Source organism: Drosophila mauritiana, chromosome 2R, assembly GCF_004382145.1.
Source record: "Drosophila mauritiana strain mau12 chromosome 2R, ASM438214v1, whole genome shotgun sequence".
In the NCBI taxonomy this organism is placed as follows: domain Eukaryota; kingdom Metazoa; phylum Arthropoda; class Insecta; order Diptera; family Drosophilidae; genus Drosophila; species Drosophila mauritiana.
Genome location: NC_046668.1, coordinates 2,652,575 through 2,669,360, shown reverse-complemented (window position 1 = coordinate 2,669,360; position 16,786 = coordinate 2,652,575). Strand labels below are relative to the sequence as shown.

General features: G+C 42.9%; 3 protein-coding genes across 3 annotated transcripts in view; all 3 read left to right on the top strand.

Moving 5' to 3' along the window:
• The window catches only part of LOC117138441 (RYamide neuropeptides), a 174,355-nt gene extending 157,943 nt beyond the window's left edge, over positions 1-16,412 (top strand). Inside the window, 2 exon segments of the mRNA XM_033300552.1 lie at positions 16,134-16,294; positions 16,296-16,412. Of these exon segments, the coding sequence (XP_033156443.1) occupies positions 16,134-16,294; positions 16,296-16,412 (278 nt within the window).
• Positions 817-2,257, top strand: LOC117136863 (dual specificity protein phosphatase MPK-4-like). Its single transcript, XM_033297962.1, has one exon. The coding sequence runs from the start codon at positions 854-856 to the stop codon at positions 2,018-2,020; it is 1,167 nt and encodes a 388-aa protein (XP_033153853.1). The 5' UTR covers positions 817-853; the 3' UTR covers positions 2,021-2,257.
• Positions 3,167-4,607, top strand: LOC117136864 (dual specificity protein phosphatase MPK-4-like). The gene has a single exon (XM_033297963.1). It carries the CDS (start codon positions 3,204-3,206, stop codon positions 4,257-4,259), a length of 1,056 nt encoding a protein of 351 aa, XP_033153854.1. The 5' UTR covers positions 3,167-3,203; the 3' UTR covers positions 4,260-4,607.
• Positions 16,413-16,786: the final 374 nt, after the last annotated feature.

Below are 16,786 nucleotides of genomic sequence, written 5' to 3'. Positions count from 1 at the left end.
TGTAGGGACGGAGAGGCTTGATCAGGAGTGTTGATCTTCGCTTCGAAAAGGCTTACGCGATCGCTGACGGCGATGAATTTATGCAACGCTGCGTTTGCGGGCGTTGGCTGCTCAGAGGATGCCATTTTCTTTGTGTTAGAGCGTGTGACGCGGAGGAAATCAGTCCCGACAGCGGAGGGACTCTCGGATTTTCTCGATAGAGAAGACTCACTAGACGCTCGCGTCACTGGTCGGGAAATGACCAACCTAGGAGTTGTCTTCGAACTGGTCGATGGCAAAACCTTTGCTTTCGCAGTGGGAGTCGCGGGTTTGACCCTAGGACTAACGGACTTGGGTGCTGGCTTACCGCGAGTGGATAGCGGAGATTGCGGGTTGAACTTTTGTTCTTTTCCAGGTGCGGTGGTCTTTTTCTTGTCTCCCTCTAGGGGCATGCTCAGCTATGCCCTAAGAGAAGGAAGTCAAGAAGGCCTGCACGCCGCAAAAAATGTGGAATTGAAAAGGAACCAGACCCAGAGGGCATCCAAATCTGGATGGACAAAGGATCCCGTCGGAATTCGGGAGAAAGTTGCAATTGGGATCTGGAGATTGGAGCACGAAGGAAAAAAATCCCAATTTTTGTGAAATAAGGCCCCAATAGATCTTAAATCAACTGGAAAAAAGCTTAAATGAAGTACAATATAACTAAAATTCAGTTTATTGCAATTTCTGAAAAAATAGCTAAAAAAAAATAGCTACCAGCTGGAGTCTGGATAATAGCCAAGGATTTATAAAAATCGCTACCGACTGGAAATCCCGAAAAAGAATAGCTAATCTTCTTCTTCCTCTGCCTCCAGCTGGTATCTGTTGCCTGGCCATGGAGCAGTCTCAGTCTCAGCGGCAGGCGCGGCCTTCGTGCTCCGCGGGGGGTGGCAAGGCCCAGGACTCCGGGGTGCTGACGCGCGAAGACTTCGACGGCGGACCGGTCAGCATCGACGAGGTGGACACGGGCCTGTTTCTAGGTAACCTGACCGCGGCCACGCACATGGAGACGCTGCGCTCCTTCAAGATTACCCACATCCTCACGCTGGACTCGGTGCCGCTGCCGCAGCACATTCTGGAGGCCAGCTTTCTGACCACCAAATATATACAGATTGCCGACATGCCGCGCGAAGATATTCTGCAGCATCTGGAAGGCTGCGTGGACTTCATCAGCTCGGCCCTGGCCCAGCAGGGCAACGTCCTTGTGCACTGCTACTTCGGCGTCAGTCGCAGCTCATCCACGGTGATCGCTTACATGATGAAGCGACACAATCTGGACTTTCTGCCCGCCTACGAGCTGGTCAAGGCCAAACGGCGCTTCGTCCAGCCAAACGCTGGCTTTGTCAGCCAGCTAAAGCTCTTCCGGCGCATGGGCTGCAAGATTGACCCCAACTGCCAGCGCTACAAGATCCACCGCCTGCGCCTGGCTGGCGAGCAGATGCGCAAGGCCAAGATCCTGCCGCAAAGCTTCCACAGTGTGGTCCGTCCGGATCCGGATATAACACGCGAGAACCCGGAGCCCATAGTGTTCCGGTGTCGTCGTTGCCGCCGCGTCCTGGCCTCCAAGTCGCATGTACTGGAGCACAAGCCGCGTGACAGGCCGCCGCAGGAGGTGGTTCCGAAGGAGAAAGAAGAAGTCAATGCAGCTAAGTTGCCGGCTCAGTCACAGGATCAGGCCGAGAATCATTCCAGTGGTGCTCGCATGCTGGAGCAGCTGTCCGAGCGCATCCGCCAGTCGTCGCTCGGTTCACCCGGCCACGAAAGCACGCCAAACTATTGCCGCAGCATACTCTTCGTGGAGCCCATCGCCTGGATGCACCGCATCATGCTGAACACCCAGGGCCGCCTGTACTGTCCCAAGTGCGAGCAGAAGCTGGGAAACTTTAGCTGGATCAACGCCTGCAAGTGTCCGTGCGGGGAGACGATGACGCCTGCATTTTATCTGATACCTTCCAAGGTGGAGCTCTCGAAGGCCGTGCAGAACGTGCAGACCACGGTTTAGGTGCAGCGTGCTGGAAATAGAGCGAGATGGCATCATCGGAGGCGGTACAATTGGACTCCCTAGTCGGCTGGCATAGATCGGCAATCGCCCACCTAAACAGAAGTCAATGGAGGCTTGGATTGATTGATCAGTGCTCATCAGTACTGGTTACATAAGTTAATGGCACCATTGGTCGAATATCATGCTGAATGCTCCTCCACCAAGCTGAGATTCTTGAAACGCAAGCAGTTAGCTCAGCTATGCCCTAAGAGAAGGAAGTCAAGAAGGCCTGCACGCCGCAAAAAATGTGGAATTGAAAAGGAACCAGACCCAGAGGGCATCCAAATCTGGATGGACAAAGGATCCCGTCGGAATTCGGGAGAAAGTTGCAATTGGGATCTGGAGATTGGAGCACGAATGAAAAAAATCCCAATTTTTGTGAAATAAGGCCCCAATAGATCTTAAATCAACTGGAAAAAAGCTTAAATGAAGTACAATATAACTAAAATTCAGTTTATTGCAATTTCTGAAAAAATAGCTAAAAAAAAATAGCTACCAGCTGGAGTCTGGATAATAGCCAAGGATTTATAAAAATCGCTACCGACTGGAAATCCCGAAAAAGAATAGCTAATATGAAAAAATAGCTAGGAGGATTCACAAAAAGCAACAGCTAGAGTGAAGTCCACAAGAAGATATAGCTATATTGGAGTCTAGAAAAAACAGTAGCTCAAATTTATAAAAAGACTATAAATTGCAATTTCTGGAAAAATAGCTAAAAAATAGCTACCAGCTGGAGTCTGGATAATAGCCAAGGATTTATAAAAATCGCTACCGACTGGAAATCCCGAAAAAGAATAGCTAATATAGAAAATAGCTATAAACTTGAATTTATAAAAAATAGCTACCGGATTTCATATAGCTAAAACTCAGTGTGAAAAAATAGCTAGGAGGATTCACAAAAAGCAACAGCTAGAGTGAAGTCCACAAGAAGATATAGCTATATTGGAGTCTAGAAAAAACAGTAGCTCAAATTTATAAACAGACTATAAATTGCAATTTCTGGAAAAATAGCTAAAAAATAGCTACCAGCTGGAGTCTGGATAATAGCCAAGGATTTATAAAAATCGCTACCGACTGGAAATCCCGAAAAAGAATAGCTAATCTTCTTCTTCCTCTGCCTCCAGCTGGTATCTGTTGCCTGGCCATGGAGCAGTCTCAGTCTCAGCGGCAGGCGCGGCCTTCGTGCTCCGCGGGGGGTGGCAAGGCCCAGGACTCCGGGGTGCTGACGCGCGAAGACTTCGACGGCGGACCGGTCAGCATCGACGAGGTGGACACGGGCCTGTTTCTAGGTAACCTGACCGCGGCCACGCACATGGAGACGCTGCGCTCCTTCAAGATTACCCACATCCTCACGCTGGACTCGGTGCCGCTGCCGCAGCACATTCTGGAGGCCAGCTTTCTGACCACCAAATATATACAGATTGCCGACATGCCGCGCGAAGATATTCTGCAGCATCTGGAAGGCTGCGTGGACTTCATCAGCTCGGCCCTGGCCCAGCAGGGCAACGTCCTTGTGCACTGCTACTTCGGCGTCAGTCGCAGCTCATCCACGGTGATCGCTTACATGATGAAGCGACACAATCTGGACTTTCTGCCCGCCTACGAGCTGGTCAAGGCCAAACGGCGCTTCGTCCAGCCAAACGCTGGCTTTGTCAGCCAGCTAAAGCTCTTCCGGCGCATGGGCTGCAAGATTGACCCCAACTGCCAGCGCTACAAGATCCACCGCCTGCGCCTGGCTGGCGAGCAGATGCGCAAGGCCAAGATCCTGCCGCAAAGCTTCCACAGTGTGGTCCGTCCGGATCCGGATATAACACGCGAGAACCCGGAGCCCATAGTGTTCCGGTGTCGTCGTTGCCGCCGCGTCCTGGCCTCCAAGTCGCATGTACTGGAGCACAAGCCGCGTGACAGGCCGCCGCAGGAGGTGGTTCCGAAGGAGAAAGAAGAAGTCAATGCAGCTAAGTTGCCGGCTCAGTCACAGGATCAGGCCGAGAATCATTCCAGTGGTGCTCGCATGCTGGAGCAGCTGTCCGAGCGCATCCGCCAGTCGTCGCTCGGTTCACCCGGCCACGAAAGCACGCCAAACTATTGCCGCAGCATACTCTTCGTGGAGCCCATCGCCTGGATGCACCGCATCATGCTGAACACCCAGGGCCGCCTGTACTGTCCCAAGTGCGAGCAGAAGCTGGGAAACTTTAGCTGAATCAACGCCTGCAAGTGTCCGTGCGGGGAGACGATGACGCCTGCATTTTATCTGATACCTTCCAAGGTGGAGCTCTCGAAGGCCGTGCAGAACGTGCAGACCACGGTTTAGGTGCAGCGTGCTGGAAATAGAGCGAGATGGCATCATCGGAGGCGGTACAATTGGACTCCCTAGTCGGCTGGCATAGATCGGCAATCGCCCACCTAAACAGAAGTCAATGGAGGCTTGGATTGATTGATCAGTGCTCATCAGTACTGGTTACATAAGTTAATGGCACCATTGGTCGAATATCATGCTGAATGCTCCTCCACCAAGCTGAGATTCTTGAAACGCAAGCAGTTAGCTCAGCTATGCCCTAAGAGAAGGAAGTCAAGAAGGCCTGCACGCCGCAAAAAATGTGGAATTGAAAAGGAACCAGACCCAGAGGGCATCCAAATCTGGATGGACAAAGGATCCCGTCGGAATTCGGGAGAAAGTTGCAATTGGGATCTGGAGATTGGAGCACGAATGAAAAAAATCCCAATTTTTGTGAAATAAGGCCCCAATAGATCTTAAATCAACTGGAAAAAAGCTTAAATGAAGTACAATATAACTAAAATTCAGTTTATTGCAATTTCTGAAAAAATAGCTAAAAAAAAATAGCTACCAGCTGGAGTCTGGATAATAGCCAAGGATTTATAAAAATCGCTACCGACTGGAAATCCCGAAAAAGAATAGCTAATATGAAAAAATAGCTAGGAGGATTTACAAAAAGCAACAGCTAGAGTGAAGTCCACAAGAAGATATAGCTATATTGGAGTCTAGAAAAAACAGTAGCTCAAATTTATAAAAAGACTATAAATTGCAATTTCTGGAAAAATAGCTAAAAAATAGCTACCAGCTGGAGTCTGGATAATAGCCAAGGATTTATAAAAATCGCTACCGACTGGAAATCCCGAAAAAGAATAGCTAATATAGAAAATAGCTATAAACTTGAATTTATAAAAAATAGCTACCGGATTTCATATAGCTAAAACTCAGTGTGAAAAAATAGCTAGGAGGATTCACAAAAAGCAACAGCTAGAGTGAAGTCCACAAGAAGATATAGCTATATTGGAGTCTAGAAAAAACAGTAGCTCAAATTTATAAACAGACTATAAATTGCAATTTCTGGAAAAATAGCTAAAAAATAGCTACCAGCTGGAGTCTGGATAATAGCCAAGGATTTATAAAAATCGCTACCGACTGGAAATTCCGAAAAGGAATAGCTAATATAGAAAATAGCTAGAAAACAGCTATAAAATAGCTAGATATAGCTAGAAAATTCAAGTTTAAATTTATAAAAATAGCTACCGGATTTAGGATCACAATTTTATTATTTTAATTTAGGAACCAGAAATGGGAGCCAGAAATAGCTTGTAAAAAAAAATTATTATTTGGGTTAAATAATTATTAAATAATAATCAATAATAATAATAATTAAAACAATCGTTTCTTTCCTTTTTATTTATTTTTATTAAATTATTTATTTTTAAATTTTATCGTCGGACTTATTTATTTTATTTTATGTCTCGACAATAGGGTATTCTCTCGTCGCTATGCGCTGGTTTTTTTGTCAGGGCAATAACGAACAAAGAGGAGACGAAAGAACTTGCACTTGGCAAGTCTGTGTAAGTCGCGACTGTGTATATGTGAATATCGTTGGAATCTATGTATGACAATGGATATGTCGTAATGTATGTATATGGCTATGTATATTTGTGTGTATGTGAAATTTTTGGTGATTATATGTATGTGTATATTTAATTGAATTTAATTAAATTTGTATATTGTATTGTATTGTTGTATTTGTATTGGGTTGTATATTTTATTGAGGCACAAAAAATAAACAGCAGTTTAGCAGCGGACGATAACAGTGAATTTTGGACAGTGTATATATATATATATGTACATGCGCTTGGATATCAGCGGAGCACCGTGAGACGAATTAGGGGGCCGGTATTGGCAAAGTGCTTGTTTATGCACTTAAAAAAAAGTAATCACGGTGGCTGGGCGCATGTACTTATATATTTTCACTTTTCACTTGATACGGATGGACGGAAAGAATAAACGCCGTTGAAAAAAACGAAAATGGCGACCACGGACGGAATAGGATTTAAAGCCGTACTTATCTTGAATTTTCCGCTTAAATTTGTATATTGTATTGTATTGTTGTATTTGTATTGGGTTGTATATTTTATTGAGGCACAAAAAAAACAGCAGTTTAGCAGCGGACGATAACAGTGAATTTTGGACAGTGTATATATATATATATGTACATGCGCTTGGATATCAGCGGAGCACCGTGAGACGAATTAGGGGGCCGGTATTGGCAAAGTGCTTGTTTATGCACTTAAAAAAAAAGTAATCACGGTGGCTGGGCGCATGTACTTATATATTTTCACTTTTCACTTGATACGGATGGACGGAAAGAATAAACGCCGTTGGAAAAACGAAAATGGCGACCACGGACGGAATAGGATTTAAAGCCGTACTTATCTTGAATTTTCCGCAAGGAGCGCTGGCAGGATCAGAGCTCATCCGGCTCGAAGGACCATGAAATGGAGTGGGCGGAAAATTGCCGTGGTTGTAGTTGCTGCGGCTGCTGCTGATTCTCCCTGAAATGAAACACTCGGGATCGACTTCACGAAAATTCCGTTCTTTATTCGCGCACTTGTAAATTAAGACTCCCTTAACACTAACAGTAGAAATACCGCGGGACCGCGGAGTGGTGAATACCTTGCGGGAAGGGAGGAGAGCGAGAGAAGAGAAGGAGAGCGCGAGCAGCGGTGCTTGCGAGCCGTGGAGGAGCTTCGAGTACAAGCATTGGCCGCTTACACTGCCGCTCAACTGTTTGCGCCCTTCTGGCGTGAACAGGAATTATAAATCCCGTCTGATATTATTAAGTCATCATTGATTGTAATTGAATCGATGTAGAAGTCGCCCTGTTTGGTTTCCACTGGTAGTGACAAAATAGTTTTCGTATGTCCAGAGATATTAAATACGTTTGAAGTTAAGTTACTGTGGGTCCATAAGGGTATAATGGTACTTGGGGTTTTTAGATTTAGGTTAAGTAAATCTATTTCTGTTTTTAGGTAAGATAATAAGTCCATTCCTATTAATCCGTCAAAATAAGAGTGGAACTTGAAAGGTAGAAGGTTCATTTTGCCCGTGATTTGGAATTCCGGTGGAAATGGTATAGAGACGTTTTGATAGATTTTAAAACTGTTCAGGGCTGTTTTGAGTGTTATGGGCGTATCTAAGGTCACACAGTTCTTAGGGTCGACATATTTTGGGTCGATGAAGGAGTGTGTAGAGCCTGTGTCAATTAAAAACTTCAGGGGGTTTGTCTGGGATAGTTTGATTTTTATAAAAGGAAGCGAGGGGCTGTGCGTGGCTGGGCTTATGTACCCTGTTGGTTTCCCGAGGCCGTTTGCTGAAAATTTGAATCAGGTTGAGGGTTCTCCTCTATATTATTCAAACTATGTGAAGGTGCTCGAAAGGGGTTTGATGTATTGGCCCGGTTGTCATTGGTGCCGGATTGGGGTGTGCGATTGTGTGAATTAAATGGTCTATTTTGGCCAGAGTTAGAGTTAGAGTTAGAGTTAGAGTATGGTCCCCTACGGTCATTTCGGTCGTTACGTCCGCTGCGGTAATTGCTGTCGTAACTATTTCGGTAGGTTTTATTGTCTGATCCATTGGGTCCCTGGTCTGGTCTGTTGGTTCGCTTGTTTTGTGCCCTATATAAGGTCTGCTCTATTTGGCATTGCTCGTACGCCTGTTCAAGTGTAGAAGGGGACTTTATCCTGACGAAAGTCTTGAGAGGTTCCTTCAAACCAGTCATAAAAGCATTGAGACAAACCTCGTTGTAGACAACCTTTTTTGCATCTACAACAGTGTTGTTGTGTTCGCTGTTCTTGAGTATGGAGAAGAGTTGGCTTCTCACCTTTGATATACCAAAGAACAGTTGGCCCAAGGTCAGGTTGTCCGAAAATGTGTTAAGCTCGCTTAACAAGTTGGCCTCGCTTTTCTTGCTCGAGTAAAGGCGGATGAGGTTGCTTTTAATCTCATCCCAAACCAAGGGGGTATTCGCCAGTTCCAAGGCTTCGTCGGCCCTATCAATGATTTTGTTCCTGATGGTCCTCAGAGTAAGCAGGCCATACGGTGTTTGGTCAGCTCCCCTGATGAGCATCAGGATTTCTTCTACGCTAGTGATAAACCTATCTAATTGACGAGGTGTACCATCAAAGGTTGGCAAATGCTCAACAAATGCCATGATATCTTTAGGCTTGAACGTAGTTGAAATTAAGGAGCTAATACCACTGACAGTGGGCGCCAGAGGGGATGGAGTGGGACGGGCAGAATCGTTTCCCGAGTCCATTATGGGGGTTTGGGAAGGTATTGATTTGGGTTCTTCCGAAATCGGGGGAAGGGAGTCAGGACGTCTAACGGGATGTGGGGGCCTATTAGTGTTTGGTGGAACTCCAACAACTGAACGTGTAGTTTTCCTAAGGTTGTAAACGAACTTTTTTGACATTAAATTTGAGGTTACTTAATATATTATGTATGATTGAAAAAATAATGAACAAATTTCTTGTTTACTAGAGTGTATGGGTGTGTAGATATGATGTGTATAGGTGTCTGTCTTTGGCTTTATATTTTCCCTTTTATGTTCTGCAATGTGATTGGTATTAGTATTTGTTTGATATACAAAATTACACAATGAAAGGAAACAAAATATATCTGTATATGTCGACTTCTTTAGTACATTTGTTTTGGTTATTTTGAATGTGCAATACATGAGCGTAGCAACCCATTGCAGAAGAGTGAAAGGCGAGAACACTTGACGATACTCAAGCGTTTTCCCCTTACCTCGGCTACCCAGACATGGGTGCGCCACTACACATGCAGCGTCGTTGTCGCTGTGGTACGCAGAATGAGCCTCGCTTGGTTTGAAATGATTTTTGCTTATGTTTTGATTTTTCGCCGACGTATGGCAGTGTACGTTTTGAGTGTACAATGTATTAGAGAGGCTTTGGTGCTTCGTTTGTTTATACCACAGTGGCATGGTGATCAGCGTTTGATTCCATGCCAACGAGGCGGTACAGTACGTGAATGTATTGGATTGTAGTTGATATTGTATGCTCAAATATATAAGTGTATATAGAGGCTTTGGCGATGCGTTGGCCAGCGTATGTAAGTACCGATGACGTGATGATCAGCGGTAGATTCCACATCAGCGCGGCAGTACGGTACGCTTGCACTTTTTTTTTTTTTTTTTTTTTTTTTGGCAAGAATTATGGTGTTCTGCAGCGTATGAACATACCGATGGCGTGATGATCAGCGATAGATTCCACGTCAGCGCGGCAGTACGGTACACTTGCACTTTTTTTTATAAAAATTATGACGTTTGGCAGCGTATGGACATACCGATGGCGTGATGATCAGCGATAGATTCCACGTCAGCGAGGCAGTACGGTACACTTGCACTTTTTTATAAAAATTATGACGTTTGGCAGCGTATGGACATACCGATGGCGTGATGATCAGCGATAGATTCCACGTCAGCGCGGCAGTACGATACACTTGCACTTTTTTGTATATTTATTTATTTTACATTTTTTCTCTCTCTTTTTTTCCTCTGTGTTTGAATGTATGTTTGAGTTTCATTTGGTACTTCACAGCTTCAATTTTGTTTTATAAAAATTTATTCCTAGTCACTTTCAGTCGGCATCTTGCATATAGTTTGCTTCGTTTCTTACATGTTTACTTACAGGTAGGTGATTATTAATAGGTAGGACATCCTACCGGCTGCGCCAGTTAAGTCCGTGCACTCGAGGGTGGAGCTTTTTGTGAAGATATGATGTGTAAATGTATGAAGGTTTTTAGGTTTCAGCAGATATTTGTAGTGTGAAGATTTCCAATAAAGAATACGACTGACTTTCTTGAAGTTCAAAATCAGAGTGAAGTTTATTGTCAGAAAGAGGCTACTCGAATCCTCCGTTTCCATCTTATACATAAGTACATAGGTTCTTAATTGTAAACATAATGAACATGCCGACTCGGCATGTGGCTGGCTAGCTGGGGACAATGTTGCAGTGCGACTTTTTGTGCAATGTCAGCATTCGGCCGGAATGTCAGCATTCGGCCGGATGCGGTGTTCCAGTTGCCGTCTTCCCGGTTGAGTGTCCGACGATTTGTTTAGAGGCGTGGGGGTTTAGGGGGTGGGGTGGTAACTCGGGGGCCACCGGGCGTATCTTTATTGCTCGTAGTTAGTTTTTACACTAAAGCTTATTCTAATGAGTTGGGTTTTCCCAAGCGCAGCGGAGACTCCTCGGAGACTCTGTGGTGAAGAGCGGAAGAGCGTAACAGGGAGTGGAGAGCGTAAGAGGGAGCGAAGAGCGGGTGACAGTCCAAACCCCGTAACTTGAACAATAAGAAAATATTATTCAATTTTTTTTTTTTTTTTTTGCATTACACTGTTTTGCCTGCTATTCTTTATAGAAGACGTACTGGAGTACAGTTGTCATTACATATAAGCAAACTCATACACTAAGATCTGTCTGTCTGTCGGTCTGGCGGTCTGTTTCTTGTGGGCCGAACAGCCGAGTCAATCTGACCCTGTCCGTCTGCCCGTCCGTATACTCAAATTGAGATTAATAATACAGTTTCCAGAGACATAGCTGCAGCGTAAGTTTTTTAACCCATATTGCCACGCCCACACTTTTGCGGAATGTTTTGATATTTTTTCATATTTTTATTACTCTTGTAAATTTCTATCGATTTGCCAAAAAACTTTTTGCCACGCCCACTTTTACGCGCACAAGCCGCCCAAAACTGCCGAGCCCACACGTTTGACAAATTTTTAAATTTTTCTCATTTTATTGATATGTATGAAACTTCTTGTTGAAATTTCCATTGGTAACGGGTATCTGATAATCGGGGAAGTCGAAAGCATTCCCTCTTGATTTTTTTTTAAAATGGTAATAGTTTTCAAATCTAATTCTAACTAGTACTAGAAAATTAGAAAATATTTACCGTATAATCTCTTAGACTTCAAACAACTTCGAGATGTGTTGTTGTCCGTAGTATGGATTTAAACTGTTTAATTTCTATGTTGATTGGGACCAGAAATTGCCCTGCTTCCACTGATATTATGATAAATGTTAAACGTGATGTTCTTACAAAAATTCTGTTAGCCTATTCCGCAGGGCGGCGATGCTGGTGGCGCTGACTATGCATTTATTTTGGTGACCCCCAAGTGCGTATTCGTAATACACATGTACTTGGGCCTGGCTGTTTACGTAAACATTGCAACAGAGTAACACAAAGTAATCAATGTGTACACACATGTTTTTGAATGTTGTGGGTATCCAATATGGGTGTCTACCACATCTGCTTCCCTTTGAAAAATAGCTTAGCATTATAAAGTTAGTTTTTGTTCTATTCCTTTTATATTTTATTTTATTTTATTTTTATTGAGATATTGTGTTTCATAATAAACATAATATCGTTTTTTTGAACGTTACTTTCAAAAAATTTAAATATATAGCCAGAATTCAGAATGCATTTTTCTTTTTTTTATATATTTAAAGCTATAACTACAACTTAAAAGATTAGAGAACAAACTTTTTTATCATTTCAGTAATAAAATGATAATATAAGAAACTAAATTGTATATCAGCTTTCTAACAAAACACGAAGCCTGCATTTTGCAGTGTACAAAATATATAATAATAATATATGAAACTAGTCAAGTTGACTAAGAAAACAACAAAAATATTACTCTACTCATGCATTTCTTTCCAAAGATAGAAGTATGTCAGCCATTTTCGCTTTAAGCGAAGCCCGGCGGTTACTTATTATAAGTCCAGCCTTGCTAAACATGCGCCCAAACTCTGTTGATGTGGCGGGAACACATCAAAATGTAGGTACTATTTGTTTTATTTACTCGTGGAATCAATATGCTGAAGTAAAGAACATTTTATTTATGTTTCTCCTAATGGTTAGTGCAAATATTTGATACCTCGATAAAACCATCGATAGTTTCCCGGCTCTACTACGTTAGACAGTGCCTAAATATCTGTCTTTCATTTTTGGCCACTAATACAATTTTCTATTTACCTTAGGGTTTTAAAAAATTAGAAAAAACATCATGTCCAAATAGTGCTAAAAAGACGCTTATCAATCTAATACAAATTTAAGCTCGAAATAATTTGCAGCGATGCAATGAATGAAGCTCCGGAAATCCAAGAAACGGCTGTTACTCTTACTTATCAACAAGCGATGTCAACGTAGAAAACTAAGCAACAAATTGCAACCCGGCTCTACTGACCGTCACCACTCTGCTCACCGAAACTCCTACATCCTGAAGGTTTGCTTATAATGCTAAGCCCCACCACCGCGGTCTTCAATGGGAGAGCCTCCAACTTCTAGCAGGCTACAATTTCTGTTGTCGCAGCAAAAGCACCACAAACAGGGTTGGTAACAATACAAAGATCAACCGTACCAACAAAAGTAATGAACAAACTAGGAGCTTCAATGATAACAAATTTCCGTCTTAGCAGGGCAGAAAATAACCAAGCAGAGTTGGGGCAAGAGACCCAAAAGATCATTTTTATATGGTTTAAGCGCCCTGGTCAATACAATTGTTGCGCTGGTCGGAGACGAAAATTTCTAAAACGAAATCCGAAAAACAATTTGGAACTGTGTCCAAATACTAGGAGGAAACAAGAAACTTCTACACCTATCAACTAAAAAGCAGTAAAGCACTGCAAGTTGTACTACTAGAGATCAAACCTGACATCGCCCCATCTGAGATTCAAGAAGCCCTTAAGGACAAGGACACTCCGGTCAGTCCGCAGAGGATATAAAACTCCCCGCAATGCCCCACTAACAGAAGACCCTCAAAAGACAGAATGTGTAAACTACGGACGAAATTATACCGCAATCTACGGAAGTCTATATGGAGCTGAAGAGTCGCATGAAAAAGCTCCGCGTCTACAAAATACGAAAAATGCGTATTAAAAATCTCAAAAACAACTGCGTCTTAGCAGGGCAGAAAATAACCAAGCAGAGTTGGGGCAAGAGACCCAAAAGATCATTTTTATATGGTTTAAGCGCCCTGGTCAATACAATTGTTGCGCTGGTCGGAGACGAAAATTTCTAAAACGAAATCCGAAAAACAATTTGGAACTGTGTCCAAATACTAGGAGGAAACAAGAAACTTCTACACCTATCAACTAAAAAGCAGTAAAGCACTGCAAGTTGTACTACTAGAGATCAAACCTGACATCGCCCCATCTGAGATTCAAGAAGCCCTTAAGGACAAGGACACTCCGGTCAGTCCGCAGAGGATATAAAACTCCCCGCAATGCCCCACTAACAGAAGACCCTCAAAAGACAGAATGTGTAAACTACGGACGAAATTATACCGCAATCTACGGAAGTCTATATGGAGCTGAAGAGTCGCATGAAAAAGCTCCGCGTCTACAAAATACGAAAAATGCGTATTAAAAATCTCAAAAACAACTGCAGAGTATTTTTCGAAAAAATGAGCCAGATCATCATTTGGTCCGCTAAATACCACATCTCCTACTCCGAAGTTTTACGAACACGGAAAAACCCCTCTACGCACAGTTAGAAAACGCTAAGCATATCCTTGGGCAGCCCCAAAGAGGATGTCAAAATAATTGAGTGATGTTAAGTAATATAGAAAAAAGTGAGAGAGTGATGCTCACGTAAGTAAGGCTGGCTAGTGGGAATGATGGAACAGACAACACGCAGGCGACTTGCTGTGCCAATCAACATGCACAGTAAAGAAGAAGAAGCTCGGACCGAGTCTCCGTCATCAGAAGTGGGACCGGCCTAGTCCCAAGACCTTTCATGAGATCAGTAGCGCGCATTATTGGAAGCTCGAAACAAAAGTTTATGAAGTTAATTAAACCCATACAGACTTCAAAAGTGGCTATGCAACGCAGGAAAAGTAACGCCACCACATGTTGGAAGGAAGCTTTTTGGAAATTGCTCTAAGCAACTCATTAGAAGGAGGAGCGTCCCTGTAGTTATCCCAAATTTGCTACCAGAATTCCGAGAATTGCTTACACAACGATGATAGTGAAAAGTTACCATATATGTTTATGCCGCGACCAGCGGGAGCAGTAGGCTCTCCTGCAGCCACCGAGACCAGCCCAAGCAGTGGTCTCTCCTGTAACCCCAGAGTGTCTGTAGGATTCCACCATTCCTCGCGCTTGCCACCAGTGAAAGTTTTATAACCTCAGCCTACCGGAAAAAAAGTTCCGCGACCGTAATCTAGAAAACCCTGGTAACCGAGTCCAGAAGCAAGCCCAGGTACTTATCCGATACCGTACAGTCCACAGCCATGTTGGAACTCTTGATTCTAACGATGGACTTCTTAGCCACCATAGGTTGCACCCTCCGATTTGGAAAGGGAAGCCTCACCCTGTCTCGACCAAAAACTGGAGATAGCGACCCGAATGTACATAATGATACGGAACAGAATACCCAAGTGGAACCACAACCCCGACTGCGATAGATAGCGTAAGGGGATCACACACAACGACCCCGGAACCACGGCTAGGGATCACCGAACACGACACAAGACCATGGAACAACCAGGGTACGAGTGCACTCAGAGGACAACGGAGGACAAGACCAGATGAGGATACGAGAAACCACATCATAAAACGCCTGAGAAGAATAACATAGAAAAGCCCTTAAACGATCCCGACTCAGAGGAAACCTCTCCCGTTCCGCGAGGACAACATACGTCATCCAGGAAAACAATTTTGCGACAACACCACGTGTCCCAAAGTTCCTCAACGAGCAGCTGGCACAATTCGAAGGATTGGCGGGAGTAGCCAACATAGCCGAACACCGAATAACGGACCGTTCAAACAGCTCTACTTCCAGAAGATGCCGGCCATGAAACGAATCATAGACGAACAGTTGGGCGCCTTACTGAAACAGCGTTGTATAGAGCCATAACAAAGCCCACATAGTGCCTCCTTCTTCACGTGATTCTAGCGCGCACTCTGCCGTCAGCCTTATCAAAAGACTGATGGATGGTGATCAATTGATGTTATGATTGTTATACCCGTTAATCGTAGAGTAAAAGGGTACACTAGATTTGTAGAAAAGTGTGTAAAATGCAGAAGGAACCATATGACCATATACAGTATACACTTCCTTGATCAGGATCAATAGCGGAGTATGTCCGTCTGTCCGTATAAACATCGAGATCTCAGGAACTATTAGAGCTAGAAGGTTCAGATTCGGCATACAGATTCTAAAGACATAGACGCAGAGTCCGGAAAATCGACTATGGCATTCTCTCTTGTTTTTTTTTACATCTATGCACAGGTAGTTACTAATTTTGTGTTTTTTTTTACTACCCATTTCTGTAATGATCTTTTCATTCTACCGTACTTGAGTATAAGTTCTTAAAAAATGGCTTTAAAAATTGTTTTCGCTCTTTTATTTCGTGTAGGTACTGTTGCCAAATATTTGCTAGATCGACTACATACTTATTTCCATATTCTGCTGCTGTGGATTCGGCTATGGTCATTGGAGGTTTTGTGTTTCTTTCGTCATTTGTGGCCAATTATACAAATTTTTTAATTTCCTTAGAGTTCTAGAAATTTCTAAGTGAGTGACAAATTATCGACATGCAATTTATACAGTACTGGTTTACTTGAACCTTATCGCTTTTATCTATCTGTGTCCCTTTGTTATTATTGTCTGTATTTTTAAGTATTCTTTTAATATATTTTCACAATACGAATGAATGTGTAAACAAATTATTACATTTAAAGTTTTTGTTCTTTTTCTTCCTAGGAATTCAAAAACGCCCAGTCTTTTTTGTTGCAAGTCGCTACGGACGATCCGGAAGCACTGCATATGATGAAAGTTTAAAATCCAAACGCATTTTCATCGTACCTCGAAACGAGCGTTTCATTCTTGGCTCTCGGTACGGTAAACGAAGCGGGAAATATTTACTGCCTTTCGAGAGAAATAAATATGATGATAGTCAGAAAAAGATTTTGAAACAATGTGAAAGAACGAACTCCAAATTTAAGATTTATATTCAAACTCCAAAGCGAAATACTTAACTAGTATATTAAAAGTATCACCAATGTAAAGACCGCCAGTTATTGATTGACCAATATTCTGAGTTTGTACTGACATTCGACTCTGACATGAATGCTAATTACTAATGCTTTTTGTTAAATTGCATTTAATAACATTTTATAACAACGAAGAAAAACTGCTAAGAAATTAATAGGCTTTGATCTTTAATCTTAAGACGGAAAAATAAATCTATTTAAATATTATTAAAAATAAAATTGCATATTTTTGTATTATATAAAACAAAAGTTCGCAAATAGTTTGAATTAAATATGGAAACCTGATCAAACATCCTGTGTGTTGTTGTAGAATTGTATAATGCTTGGATCTCCTGTAGCGTGTATTACTTCCCTGAGCTGATG